At 45.5% G+C, this 14,978-nt stretch overlaps 1 protein-coding gene across 1 annotated transcript in view; it reads right to left on the bottom strand.

Annotated features, from left to right (window-relative positions):
• SLC12A8 (solute carrier family 12 member 8) overlaps positions 1-14,978 on the bottom strand; it is a gene marked incomplete at both ends in the record, with an annotated part of 130,044 nt that overhangs the window by 40,700 nt on the left and 74,366 nt on the right. Inside the window, one exon of the mRNA XM_082839603.1 lies at positions 13,314-13,427. Coding sequence (XP_082695729.1) covers positions 13,314-13,427 — 114 coding nt within the window. The remainder of the gene's footprint in view (positions 1-13,313; positions 13,428-14,978) is intronic.

Here is a 14,978-nt window from a genome sequence, read left to right on the forward strand (position 1 = left end):
GTTATAAAAGAAAAAAAACAGATAAATAGATGTGTAGAAAAATGAAAAAGGAACTAGAACATGTTTCAAAATCTTAACAATGTTATTGCTGGGTGATGGAAAAACAGATCATTTTCTATTTTATTGTCTATCTCTACTTTCTTAATTTTCTATAGTGATCATTTTGAAATAAGGGAAAAGTAATTCTTAAAGGTCTTTTTGTTTAAAATAGCATGTTAGGCACATTTTCTTTCTTCTCATTCCCCTCCCTCCCAAGATCCTATTAAAAGGGTAGTTAAGGGGGAAAATGGATACATGCCTATAAGCAAAGAGTCTTAAGTAGATGAAAAGTTTCTACAAATGTCTGGAACATAGAAAATAGAGAAAACGATACAGAATAAAAGGGAAGGAAAAGAAAGCCTTGGAATGTTTCTCTAGAAGATCTAAATAAACTGCCCAAGGAAAACCAGGGCTGCTAGTGTGGATGTTCACACCCCAAATGAGGCCCTCCTCAAGAGCCAGCCACACCCACAAATGTGCTGCCGTCAGCTCTCCCATGAAGGAAGAACCCCATCAGGGAGACAGACCCGCATACACTACAGCAGGGGACCCACACCAGCAACCAAAGATCGCCAAGTGTGTAACAAAACCCAGCAACAAATACACAGATACATGCATGATAAAAGCAGAACCACCTGGGCTGGAAGAAACATATACATCAGGACACAGAAGAGAGTTTTGAAGAAAACACTAATAAGTGGCCCCAGACACATCCAAGAAGAATATTCTACCTATAAAGTGAGATGCTATGAAAAACAAAAAATAATCTAAGAACAAGAAAAAAGTTTTGGAAATTAAAAACATGATCACTAAAACAAAAAATGCAGTGGAAGATCTAGAAGATAAAGTTAAGTTAATACCCCAGAATTTAGAACAGAAAAATAAAGGGGTATAAATTTTGAGCAAAGAATAGGAGAAATAGAGGGGAAATCTTGGAGTTACAACATCCAACTAACAGGAGAGAAGAGAGAGGGAGAACAGAGAAAATAAAAGAAAATAACCAGGTAGCAATAGAAATAAATGTCTTCAAACTGAGGCAGACAAAAGTCTCTATGTTGAAATATCCCATAAAGTAAACAACAACAAAAAAGCCCACACCTAAATGCATCATTGTGCAATTTCAGGAGAAATCCTAAATATTTCCAAAGATTAAAAACTGAACACTTACAAAGGAACAAAAATTAGACTGGCATCAAACTTCTCATCAGCAACCATGAATTCTACAAAACAATGGAGCACTGATATTTAAATTCTGAGGAAAAGCTATTTTGAAACTAGAGTTTCAGCCAGATTACCAGTTAAGTGAAAGTAAAGTTAAGCTAACAAGGGCTCAGCCAGATTACCAGTTAAGTGAAAGTAAAGTTAAGCTGGCTTCCCCGGTGGTGCAGTGGTTGAGAGTCCGCCTGCCAATGCAGGGGACATGGGTTCGTGCCCCGGTCTGGTAAGATTCCATGTGCCGCGGAGCGGCTGGGCCTGTGAGCCATGTCCGGAGCCTGTGCTCCGCAACCGGAGAGGCCACAGCAGTGAGAGGCCCGTGTACCGCAAAAGAAAAAAAAGTAAAGTTAAGCTAACAAGGGCTTAGAAAATTTACCTCCCACATATGGTTTCTTTCTTTTTTAAATTAATTAATTAATTTTTGGCTGCGTTGGGTCTTCGTTGCTGTGCACGGGCTTTTTCTAGTTGCAGCAAGCGTGGCCTACTCTTCGCTGTGGTGTGTGAGCTTCTCGTTGCGGTGGCTTCTCTTGTTGCGGAGCATGGGCTCTAGAGCACAGGCTCAGTAGTTGTGGCGCACGGGCTCAGTTGCTCCGTGGCACATGGGATCTTCCCGGACCAGGGATCGAACCCGTGTCCCCTGCATTGGCAGGTGGATTCTTAACCACTGCACCACCGGGGAAGTCCCCACATATGGTTTCTGAGGAAGATACTAAAGCAAGTACTCCAGCAAAATGAGGATATAAACTGTGAAGGAGAAAAACACATGATTCAGAAAGCAGCGATAATAACTCAGGAATTTATAAGTCCCAGAATAACCGTTGTACAGCAGAGAAACCAGTAGGGATTGAGGCAGAAGAATGGAGGCCCCAGTTAGGGATGCCTCTGGATGGGAGCTGGATTCAACACAATGGACAGTATGAATTATTTTAAGAATACGCTGACTGCATATTTTGGCAACAAGAAAAAAAAGCTCATTGAAACTCTAGGAAAAGTGAACAAGAAAGTCAACACTTAAACATGAAGCAAACTAAAATATGACATGATTTTAAACAACTAATAAAAATTTTTTTTAATTAACCCATTTGGCCGTGATACTCGGAACGTTCTCCCCGAAATGACACAAGGACCACATCAGAATAGCAGTAAAGGAAATGGAATTCTAGCCCACCACTTTGGTCTTCAGTGAACAGCTACATAGTCATGGTAGTATATACGTTTATTGCTTTTTAGCTTCTAAGACTGACCTATAGACGTAGCACAGAGGACTTAACTATAGCTACAAAGTAGAATACAAATATTACCTACCTTGATGAAGTGAAAGTAAAGCTATAGCTAACGGCTATTTGGGAATGAAAAGAGGGAAGAGAAGTAGAGGGAAGAGAAAAGGCACTTATATTTTTGTTGTAGTAGTGTGGGAAACAAAAGTCCCATGACCTTCACTCAGGACTGGCTTAAATGTTAGAAGCTTCGATTAGTTTAATAAGAAAACCTGAAAGGTGAGTTAGCCATCAAATTTGTTAGGTCAATAAGGAAACAGCTAGCAAATATTTATATACCAGTCGCAATAAATTTTAAGTCAATGCTATAACTTATTCTGTATCTTGTCATCATAAAGGGGAGTTTCTAAGTGTCTGCTAAAACGAGCAAGAAATTTCCAAGAATACCGAAGCTTGTCTTTGAAGTTCCAAAGCCTTTTGACTTGCAATCTTAAGACAAAAAAAAATTTTTAGTAGAGTGTGTGTTTGAGTGAAACTGTGTTCACTTCAAGTTGTAAACTACAGCTTTCATGAGATTTTGCCCATTAACCTGCTAATAATCTACTTACAGCTTCCCTAATATTGCTCTAAAACACAAATATAAAAGGATTATTCAGATTCCCTTAAAATTAGGGATTCCCTTAAGATTACTAAAGCATGCCTTGTAAAAATATTTTACACATAAAATCAATATGACCCTAACACATTAATCCTAAAACACAACACAGAATATTAATTTCCCATACCAACAATAAGGAGTGAAGGGATGTAGCCTAGAATTGATAACAGAGATTTAAGAGTATTATTTAAAGTTGTAAAGGCAACCAAAAAAGAACTAAATATTAAAATATAACTATCAAAAATTGGGAAGTGGATGGAGGAACATGTAAATGAGCTAAACCTTCTCTATTTCTTAGCATGGAGTCAATAAATTACGTCTGGACTTTGATTAATCAATCAGGTTACAGGTATAGGCATATTGCTTGGTAATGTAGTTAGCTCCCAAAGTATTAAAAATGGTTGCCCCCACGGAGGGGCTCTTTGGACGTAGGGGGATGAGAGACTACTGCTTTATGTTACAAGCACCTCTGCACTATTTTTTTTTTTTATCACGTGCAAGTCTTATTTGGATCAGAAGAGGAATGCCCAGGACCTGCCTTCCTCTGACCAGCGCTCCTGGGACCACGTCCCGTCACCGAGGCTCTGCTTGAGGGCTAGGGCCCCACTGCTTGCTGCCAGACAATCTGGTACCAAGACCAACCCCGGCCGGATCTCCATGTTTACCTGATTCCCAGGCCCCACTAACTTCAATCATTAACACCACCCCTTTCTGGACCTCCCAAATTCTGACCGTTTTCCAAGGTTCTCACCTGTCCCCAGGTTTACTGGTGCTTCACCTGCCTGGCCACATTGCTTCCACCATCTGCAGTGACCTCATTCTGCCCCCAAGCCCCAGGCAATTTTATGCAATTTTATTCATTCAGCTTTTTGAGATTACATACTGCTATTTACTCTTTGCCATTTTAGTACCTCCTATAGTTTGTCGTGTCATTCTGCACTCCTTCCTTCACATCATTTACAAAAGTTAAGAAATGAGGACCCACGAGAACTCCATTCCTATAGATGCTTCTGTCTAGGAAAGTGATTGATTAATCCTAATGGCTTAATCCTAATGGCTTCCTGCTTCCAAACAAGTTCTGTATGCATAACAAACAAACGCCCTTTTCTTCTCCCCACCACAATCCCTTCCACAGTCAATGACCGGGCCCTTGATTAGAGGTCCCACTAGCTGGCCTGCTGTGGGGTACATGGGGATCCTGGTCAGTGGGAGCAGAAACAGCTGACACTGACACAGGCCACCCTCAGAAATGGGTCAGACCCAGACAACCAGGATGTGGGCTTCTGAGACAAAACAGAGAAGCCAGAAAATAAGTAGTCAGTACTATACACAAAAAACCCCAGAGACAAGGAAATGGCGGCACCTTGCACTCCAGACAGGAAGCCTCAGGGTGACTCCCGTGGGTGTTCCGGGCACACCTGTTAGATTGTTTTCACACTGTGGCTCCCAGAATTTTGCCCTTGCACGACTACACGATTCTTGAGCAGATGATCTCTAGTTCTAGTGGACTATAAATGTCTTGTTTGCCAGTTAGATTTAGAAAAATTATTTTGATTTCATATTTTTTCACCCATGCTTGTCAACTATAATAGAGATTCCCTAGTTTGCTTCCTTTCTGCTTCTGGTGCAATTTAAAAATACTATTATTAATGTTAGAGCTAGATTTAGGGTGGGGGCGTGTAGTAGAACAGATACTATTTCCCAGAGATATTTACAGATATGGCACTAAAACAAAAAGGTTCCATGGTGGGTGGGTGGGGGGAACGTTGGGAAAACATTGATTAAACAAGATTAGAGAGATTCTTGCTGCTGGACTTACCATATAACATGCTGGTTTTCATTGTCCATCTCTAAAAAGAGAAATGTAGCACACAGTATTTCCCCAAACTTATTTGACATTGAACACTTTTTAAAAAAATGAAACTCTTTATTCACTGTTAGTGTTCCGTGGAGCACAGTTTGGAAAACACCAAGTGTCCATTTTGGAATTCCTATTTGATCTTTACACTCTTCTTGGCAGGCTTCCTAAAATTCTTTAAAGTGGCTATTTAGAATCAATGATTCTTAAAGCTGGAAGGTGTCCTAGAGATCCCTGACTCCAGCCTTTTATTGTACAGATGAGGAAACCGAGTCCCAAAGAGGGGAGGTGATTTTGCACATGTTTTCAAGCCAGTTGCTTGCAGAACCAGCAGAACTCATCTTCAGGTTTCCTGATCTCGAGTCAGTGTTATTTCCTCCACATCATACAGTCTCTCCATTTCTTTCTAACATCCCTGCTTTTTTTGGATTTTTCTTTTTAAAACAGAGTCATTGCATGATTAATTTGGGGTGACACCCCCCCAAAAGAGTGCTGAACTTAATTAAAATCAGCATCAGTTTACTCACAGGAACTTCTGTCACCAGTTCTGAATCACTAGTCTGTCCTGGTCCAGGGCATTTCCCCTCCTCGTTTGTCTTGAACAGCCAGTTCCAGGAAGCAGTTAATTGCTTTACCCCAAACAAGTCCTCGCCCTGTATCAGGATGATGATATGGGCTGCACCTTGTTACCATGTGACTTAGGAAACAGCTTCCTTCATATGGGTAAAGCCATCTGACTCGCTCTTCCACCCTAGTCCTAAGGCCTTTTGGCACATCTTCACTGTCTCAGCTTTAACTGTGAGGGTGATGGTGTTGGCCATCACTTTACCAGCTCGGGTTGAGGAAGCTAAACCTCCAGCGCCATCCAGACCTTCCTGAGCATTGCCATGGTGCTTACGGTTTGGGTAGGTGGCAACAGGTGAACTGAGGCTTGGTGCCCTGACTCATGTCTGTGACAACAGACATGGATGGCCAGGAGACGAACTGACCCCTCAGACATCTCTAAAATCAGCTCTTGATTAAAATAACCAGTATAAATGTCAATTAACCACTTACCAGCATCTGCGAAATAGCGGTCGTCTTTTTCTCACCACCCCCTTCATCAACCATGGCGCACAGAGATCAAAGTCTTCACCTGTTGCCTATTATCACAATCCCACTCCCACCCTATTTTCTTTTTTGATCCTGAAAATGAGAATTCGTAAGGAAAAAAAAAGTCGAATCGTTTTTTCTAGGCTTTTCTGGTTTCTGTTAGTTGGTCGTTAAAGGACCACTTACTCTTTCTTAAGGAACTTCCAAGCTTCCCCCTGGGAGCTTCTCGATCCAAATCTGTGACCTTAGAAAACTTCGATTTTCTCTTTCCATTTAGAGCTTGTTTCTCGGCTGCCTATTTTTATTTTCTTTTTTAAGTTCATAAATTCCTTTTTCTTTTTCATTAAGGTAGAATATCCATGCACTACAGTGACTTAACCTTATCTGCCACCTTTTGTTGTTATTTGGAGGCAGCGTGGCTCTGAGCCTTGGTCTCCTCGCCTGCAAATGGGGATAAGATTATTTACCTCGCAGTCCTGTCGTAAAGTTGGAAAGAACATTTATAAGGTGCCTAGCACGGTGCCTGTCACCTGGAAATGTCCACTGGGGGCAGATGGGTTCTGTCCCTCACTCACAACTCTCTTGGGTTCTGAAGGACTCTGGCTACCTCTCCTTACCTTCCACCTGATTTCCAAAACCCCACTCCTTCTCTGTACCTGACTGGTTTGTTTATTTAGCTGTTCCGGTGGGAAACTTTCATTCCCTCTTTGCTCTATTCTTGGAGACAGCACTTGTCAGCACCCCACCCTCTCGATGCCTTAGAGATGCTGCTGAGACAGTGTCGAATCATGGGACTTTCAAACGCTGGGGCTCCAGCAAGATTTGTTGGCTTCTGGGTCAGGGGCAGCGCCAGACAAACATGTGTCCTCGCCTCCAGCACCCTCCCCAAAGCACACGGGAAGCAATGGGGTTCACCACTTCTGTCAGGTGACCTTGGGAAATCACCTCTGTGTGTCTTTGTTTCCTCATCTGTAAAATGGATTAATAATAGAACCTATGGAAGGATACAGGGTCTGTGGGGCCTAAAACTTTAAAAAAAAATACAACATTATGAATATGAAATTAGGAGTGGGGCTTTAGAAGGAGGTCACGCAAGCGAGGGACCCTGAAGCCCGGGCTTCATTAGCTTCATGGTAAATCTGCATCTGATAGAAGCGGGGGAGCCATGGTGAGGTTTAAATAAAAGACTGTCAAGTGCTCAGCACAGTGCCTGATAGTGTAGGCTACTGTAATGATAATAATTATTACAGATAAAATTATACATTAATTCTATAAATGAAACTACAAAAATAAACACGTATAATAATTATAAAGCTTCTTTTTCTCCTGTTCCTGCTCACAAGTCCATCAGAATGCAGCAGGGTGAGCCCCATCTTCAGGGTGTCCTTACTTGGGGCTCTCTTCCTTAAAACAGGACCCGGTTGCGGCCAAGCAGGTCCCTGTTCTCTCACCCACAGACACAGAACTTAGGAGGAGACCTGGGGATACCCCGAGACGGGGGATGTAGGCTGGAGGCAGGCCCAGCACTGATGCCCAGAGCTAAGGGTCCCGGAGAGAGCCTGCCAACCCAGGGGGCCAGCAGAGCAGACTCCAGAGCTTCTCGGGGTGTGTGTGGGGGGGGGCGGGGGGTGCAGAATCAGGCCGAGGGAGGTCAAAGGACGTCACAGAAACAGCAGGGCTCTTGACCACGGAGGTAACCTGGATGTTCTGGCAAAGGCTGCTGGTTTCCCTGCTACATTTTTATGCTGGGTGTGGTCAACCACAAGAGGCCCTTATCCCTTCCAGTAAGAGCCTGAGATTTGGGAACAGGGGTTACATGACTGCACACAATGGTATTATTCCCAGTGAATTTCCATTTCCTAGTTCCTCCATGTACTGTGGTCCTGGATCCCCAGAGTGGCTGCCTATGTGTGCACGTGAAAACCCTGTAGGGAGAGATGTTTGTTTTTCAGAGAAAGTTTGGTGGTGTAGCTCGGAGAAGGAGAGTGCTGTCAGAAACAAAGCACAGGCAGAGTCTACTCCGAGGCCCCAGCCCCACCCGCAGCCATCGCCACAGGGTGTGGTGGAGTGCAGTGAGGAGGACGGACAGGAGACCTCGCTTCATACATCCAGAGGAGCCGCCGAAACCTAGGCTTCAGCTGCTCTTCCCGGGACGTCTCCTGCCCTTGGGATAAAATCTCTAAAGGAAGCTAAACGACATGCTGCTGGCCAGAGATGAGGATGCAGGGTGGGGGGACCGGAAAGTGTTTGTTCTTCCAAACTCCTCTCCCCTCTCTACAGCCTGGAGGTTCTCTTGTTCCAGAAAAGGATGGCGTTGGAGGGCGCCCCAGCCATGACTCACTCAGAGCTAAGCCTTGGCAAATCCGTCACCATGGAAACTGCCAATCATCCATGCTTTTCATAGCTTAATGGAACATCTGCCAGGGGAAAGCCAAGTGATACAAATTGCCGGTCCTGCCTACTGTGTTTACACTGGGGCCCCTGCAAAAGACAGCAAGCCAGGAAAGGCAACCCTCCACAGAGGGGTGGTGGCCCAACTCTGGTCACTAAAGCTGGGTGACCTTCCTCAATCCTTCATAAACTGCTCTGTGCTCCTCCTTTCCCAGTTGGTCAAACAAAGGATCAGATCAGTGATTCTCAACCTGGCTGGGCCAGGGGGGATGGGAGGGACAGTAAAGCACATGCCCTAAGAGGGGTGGGGTTAAAGAGACCTGTGTAGACAGTTTGTTCAATATTATAATTTTATATCTGGAATATTACAAAACAATATGTTCGTAATTTAAACCACAGAAAATAAAGAAGCTTGGCTAATATTCTTAGGTAGCAATCTTTCTCGAAGAAAGGACCAAGATACCCCTCTCTGATCCAGCGAGGCACATCAGCATTTCCAGGGTAGTGAGGTTTTTAGTGATTATCAAAAATGAATATGGAGTCAAAGACGAAAAGTTGCGAGTCGCTGGACTAGTTGATCGCAAATGTTAGTCCAGCTCAAATTCTGGGCCCCTGGGTGGCATCTTCCAACCTCGAGCCACTGCTAATTCCTTAACGGAGGGAGAAGTACCAGAGGGGAGGCTAGCCACCCCTGCCCCTCTCTCACACCAGGCATCCCCTCTCTGACAAGATGCAGGGGCTGGAGAGGCAAAGGAGGGAAGCCAAGGGAGCAGCACGGAGAGGGCCCGGCAGAGTCACATGCCTGAGGCAGCCTCCTGGAGGTCCTGCCTCAGGTGGAACTGCTAACCTGGCGCCTGCAAGCATGGGCTTTTGACTCGGCATCAGGACTCACTGCCAGGCCTAAGGAAACACTCAGGTGGGAGGCAGGAGGGGGATGAAGATCGGGGGAGGGGGGTGGGGAGTGGGAGGGGCCAGAGGATATTTTCAGATGTTAACTTTGAAAATTCTTCCTCTTTTTTATTTTCCCCTTTCCTTTTCTGTCCATTCAAAAGGAACCTGACCTTTATTTTATTGCCTTGGAGGAAATATGCAGCAGGGGAGAAGGAGAATTTGCCTGCACACTGTTTTGGGTTCTGTTTCTCAAAGGCCTGAGCCCTTAGGAGATTTCCAAGGATTGAGGAAGCAGAAAAAAAGCTGCAGAAAGCCTGGGAAGAGCATGCAGGGACAAAACCAATTTGCTACACCGTTTGCAGGGCCCAGCACAAATAAAAATGTAGGGCACAGTGTTCAAAAATTATTAAGAATTTTAGCAACAGCAAAGCAGTAAACCAAGTGTGCGGCCCTTCCAAGCCTGGGGCCCAGCGTGAATGCATAAATCCATGCCCACGAAGCTGGCCCTGGACAGCAGTGTCCCCCGCCCGTGTTAGAACAGGGGCAGGAAGAGAAAGGCCCACAGGATCTGGAACAACGGGGACCTGGGGCCTACTCCCTGGCAGCACTGGTGGGCATCCAGCAAGACCACAGAAAGGAGGGTCTGAGAAGTACACAGACTCTAAGCATAGGGTTCCCAGGCTCAGCAGATTTCCAGTCCCCAAAAGTGGCTCAGAAGCAGCAGAGAGCATAAACCTGAAGGGATCTGCAGATAGGACAACAGGAGGGCCTGGCTCTGTGTACAGATGATGACTAGCCAGAGCCGCCTAACATGCCTTGGTACTTGGTAAGACCCTGAGACCCTGAAACAGAATGACAGGGCAAGGCGGAGGCATGATGAATGACTGACATCAGTTTTGTCATCCTGGCAGAATGAAGGCTTAGAGTCGGAGACTGACTCTCTTTCCATTTCATTAAGGTGAAAGAAATGCACTATTTCTGGCACACCTGGATGTGTAGAACAGGATTCTACCTGCCACTACCAAGGCCTAGCTCCAGCCTCAAACCTGTGACCAAGCCTCAAGAGGGGACAGGTCAGAGCCACCGCAATTAACCAGGTAAGGGATGAAGCTTGGACCAGTGCGGTCAGGTGGTAGAGACGGAGAGAAGCAGGAGGTAAAGGCAGGTAAGTTTAGGAGGTAAGACTGACAGAACTTGGAGGGTACTGGTAAGGAAGAAGAAGGAGTCAGGAGTAATCCCCATTAGCAGCTTGAGCAATTGGGGAGATGCAGGTGCCATTCCTGAGCTCAGGAGTAGAGAAGGACCAATTGGGGGGTAGGTGGGATGGGTTGGGTTCTGAACACGCTGGGTCTGAGATACCAAGAGAAGATGTCACGTAGGCACTTGAATATATGACGTGAAGCTTAGAGAAGTCTGGGCTGGGGGTGTAAGTCTGGGAGCTGACAGCTTTGTGTGTGGTCCCTGAACAATGGACACAGATGCGATCCCAGGGGAAACAGTAGAGAAAGAAGAGAGGGGGCCTAGGCACGGGCTGAAGAAAACCAACCTTTAATGGGCAGGCAGAAGAGGATGCCCCTAGAAAGCAGGTCAGAGAGGCAGGAGAGAGACGAGGAGAATAAGGCACGAGAAAAGGAGGAGAAAGTGGGACGCAGCCGAGAGGTCAGACACACTGAGGGATTGCAAATGCCCATTGAACTGAGTGACGCAGAAGCCACGGATGACTTTGGAAAGAATCATTTCACCGGAGAGACAGGCCTGGAATTGCAAAAGGAGAGAGTGGACGAGCAGGAGACAGGCAACCGGAGTCGGGAGGGCAAAGACTGGTGGGTGGCTGTGCTGAGGACAGACGGGGGCCGCTGCCAGAGGGAGCAGAGGGGTTCAGGAAAGTTGTTAAAGGTGATTAAAGTCATTAATATATTTTTTTCATTTGAACAGTTTTACTGAGGTATAACTAATATACAATAAGCTGCACATTTAAAGTGTAACAATCTGAAAAGTTTGACATGAACACATCTGTGAGATCATCACCATGGTCAGAAACACAATTTTTCATCTCCCGATATCTGCTTGCCCTCCCTCCTGCTCCCCTCACCCCATTCCCAGACACTCACTGACCTGCTTTCTGTTACTATAGTTTGCATTTTCTAGAATATTATATAAATGGATTTTTATATACTTTTAACCTTTTAAAAAAGGTACTTGGGCTTCCCTGGTGGCGCAGTGGTTGAGAATCTGCCTTCCCCCTAATGCAGGGGACATGGGTTCGAGCCCTGGTCTGGGAAGATCCCACATGCCGTGGAGCGACTAGGCCCGTGAGCCACAACTACTGAGCCTGCGCGTCTGGAGCCTGTGCTCCGCAACAAGAGAGGCTGTGATAGTGAGAGGCCCGCGCACCGCGATGAAGAGGGGCCCCCGCTTGCCACAACTAGAGAAAGCCCTCGCACAGAAACGAAGACCCAACACAGCCAAAAATAAATAAATAAACAAATGTGGGGTTTTAAAAAAAAAAAAAAGGTACTCATTTTTGTCTGACTTCACACAGCATAATTATTTTGAGATTCATCCATGTTGTCACAGGTTATCAATAGTTCATTTTTTCTAATTGCTGAGTAGTTTTATACTGCACGGTGATACCATAATTTGTCTCTCCATTCACCTGTTGATGAATATTTGCGTTGTTTCCAGTCTGGGACTATTACAAATTAAGTTGCTTTGAACTTTCATGTACAAGTCTTCATATGGATACACGTTTTTTTTCTTGGTAGTAGATAACTAGAAGTGGAATGGTCTATGTTTGGTTTTTAAGAAACTGTCAAACCCTCTTCCAAAATGGTTGTGCCATTTTACATTCCCATCAGCAGTGTATGCGAGTTCCAGTTTCTCTGAATCCTTGCCCACATTCGATATGGACAGTTTTAAAAATTTTCAACAATCTCTAGTAGCTTTTCCTCCCTTCTCTATGGAGGAAGGCAGAGGGAGGAGAAAAAGGAGACAAACTCAGCCACACTCCAGGGCATCGACACTGCCTTGATCGAGAATGAGATGTTTTGCTCAGTCTGTGTCCTGGGAACAAACCCAGTCCCTCATAAATGGTTATTTCTTACAGAGCATTTGGTAAACACGTTAGCTTACTGCCTTCTAGGCTGGGGCCCTGAGCAGGTGACAAGAGTTCTACAGGCACCTCCACTGTGGAAGACTCCTGCAGCCACTGTAGAGCAGAAAGCAGGAAAGGGAGGGGAAGGAGACTCAGTCATTGCCCATGGGGGATCCTGGTTTCACCCACACCCAGTGTGATAAGAGGACAATAGCATTTCTCTGCCCCCCTGGGAGAAGGCACATGGGTTGGGTTAGGGGAAGGGGAGTTTCTAGACCAGGCTGCACTCTTTCCGAGGTGGAAAGAGCAGCTTGTCCTGTGGAGGAATCCATCCTGTTCAGCCCTAAGAGAAATACATCCCCTCTATTAACTTGGCCAAGAGGTGTCAACATATGAGTATAAGGGGTAAGGAGGATTAAATCGTGTTGGGGGCTTTCAGGAATTATGAACAAGTAAACTCTCTGTTAAAATAACAGATTTTGGGCTTCCCTGGTGGCGCAGTGGTTGAGAGTCCGCCTGCCGATGCAGGGGACACAGGTTCGTGCCCCGGGCCGGGAAGATCCCACATGCCGCAGAGCGGCTGGGCCCGTGAGCCATGGCCGCTGAGCCTGCGCGTCCGGAGCCTGTGCTCCGCAACGGGAGAGGCCACAACAGTGAGAGGCCCACGTACCGCAAAAAAATAAAATAAAATAAAATAAAATAAAATAACAGATTTTTAGTTAAAGCTAAAGTCATCGATAAAGTCAGATCTATATATCCTAAGAGCACATGCAGGTCAATTATGATACTGAGTTTTGGGAACCAAGCATTTACTTATACCCCTAATGTGAGAGTGAAAAAGAATGCCAACGCCAATACCTGTAGCTGCTGGGAAGAACACCCCAAAGACGGTGAAAAAGGACTCGCCGGGGCTGTAATCAGGCAGAGTGTTGTTCTGCAGCAGTTCTGGTGAATATCCAATAAAACCATGCTCTGAAATAAAACAAAGGAAAGCCAAATGAGCCAAGTGACAAGATGTATAGCACAGGCTTCCCTAGATTACAGTCCTCGCTTATGTAACTTTAAATAGCAAAAGTAGGTGTGATTGGGGGTGGGGAGCAGGGAGGGAAAACAGAAGATGACAGAACCATCTTCCTTCCCACTTCTGGGGCTTGATTTTTATGTACTGTATCTATGGATATAGGTAAATAAAATGACATGAAGAAGAACAGTAGTTACCTCTAGGAAGGGTAGCATTTGTATTGTTTTGCTTAGAGTACAGCTGAAATCTTTCCATGAGTATATATTGACGTGTCTGCTTCTGATTTAAAGCATTAAGTTACCTCCCTGCTCAAAAACCTTCCCACGGATCCCCATTAGCTACAGAATAAAGACCCAGCTCCTTAAGATGAGTGTGAAAGCCCTCCACAGCCTGGCAACACCCCACCATTTCCTATTCGTCCTTGGCCTTTTCCTCTCCCCAACAGTGACGCAGATGACTCTGCCCAAGAACGCCACTAATACCCAGCCCTGTGTCCCCTGCTTCCAGACCCTTCCCCCATATCTCTGAGCATCAGTATGGTACTCACTCTTCAAGCCCAACTCAAGCTCTGCTTCCTTTGGGCTTTACATGAGCTCCCTGATCAGAATCCTTCTCCTAAGTGCCCTCCACGACTAGCCACGTTAGGTCTTTCCCCAACCAGACTCCTTGGGGCTAGAGATCCGGTCTTAAAACACCTCTGTCCCCCAGGGTCACCACTGTGCCTGCCACACAGCACGCAGGGTGCCAATATGGGTCACACCAAAAGAATCTTACTCTTGGATCTTTTGATGCCGTGCGTTCAGTCTGACTGGTTCACAGACTACTTTAGAGCAGGAACATCTCAGATATGATTTTTTCAAAGCATGTTAAACACTTTTTACATTGCCTTAAATGAAAGTTTTCAAGAGGTTTCAGTCCTACAGACACTTGGCTTTTTTGTCAAAGGAGGTCACCTTGAACAGCACTTGTGGATATGTTAGTGGGCTGTGGAATTTTAAGATACAAGTCAAGTGTCCTTGGGCTCAGGGACACCCAGCATATCCAGCCTCTGCCTTTGGAGAATGAGTTGGTTTGTTCCCGTGAACTCCAGTCCAAGAGAACCGGGTCCTGCTCCTTTTTCCTCCAACCCCACAGCTACGTAGGATGAGTTCTCAGCCATCAGTCATGCCTTAGCTGACCCCCAGGGCTGCGGTGACCATCTCCTGCCAGCCTGTCCTCCACCGCCCTCGGGGCTTAACTTCACCCTGACCTTCCATCCACAAAAGAGCGCCGTCTCGCTGATGAGTCCAATGACAGTGCCAGCACTTCTCACAGCTTCCAAGATTCATATCTTCATAGGAAAAGTATTTTTCAAAAAAAAAAAATAGTAAAATGAAAGCTCAGTGAAGTACAAGGGACCCTGGGGAGTCCAGTCAGGACTTAAAATCATTGTTGACTGCTCTCTTTCTCCTGAACTTTAAATCCCAAGGACTGTGCAACATTTCCGAATGGTTTGGCATCTT

This window comes from Leucopleurus acutus (genome assembly GCF_964270905.1).
Source record: "Leucopleurus acutus genome assembly, chromosome: 5".
NCBI classification, from domain to species: Eukaryota; Metazoa; Chordata; class Mammalia; order Artiodactyla; family Delphinidae; genus Leucopleurus; species Leucopleurus acutus.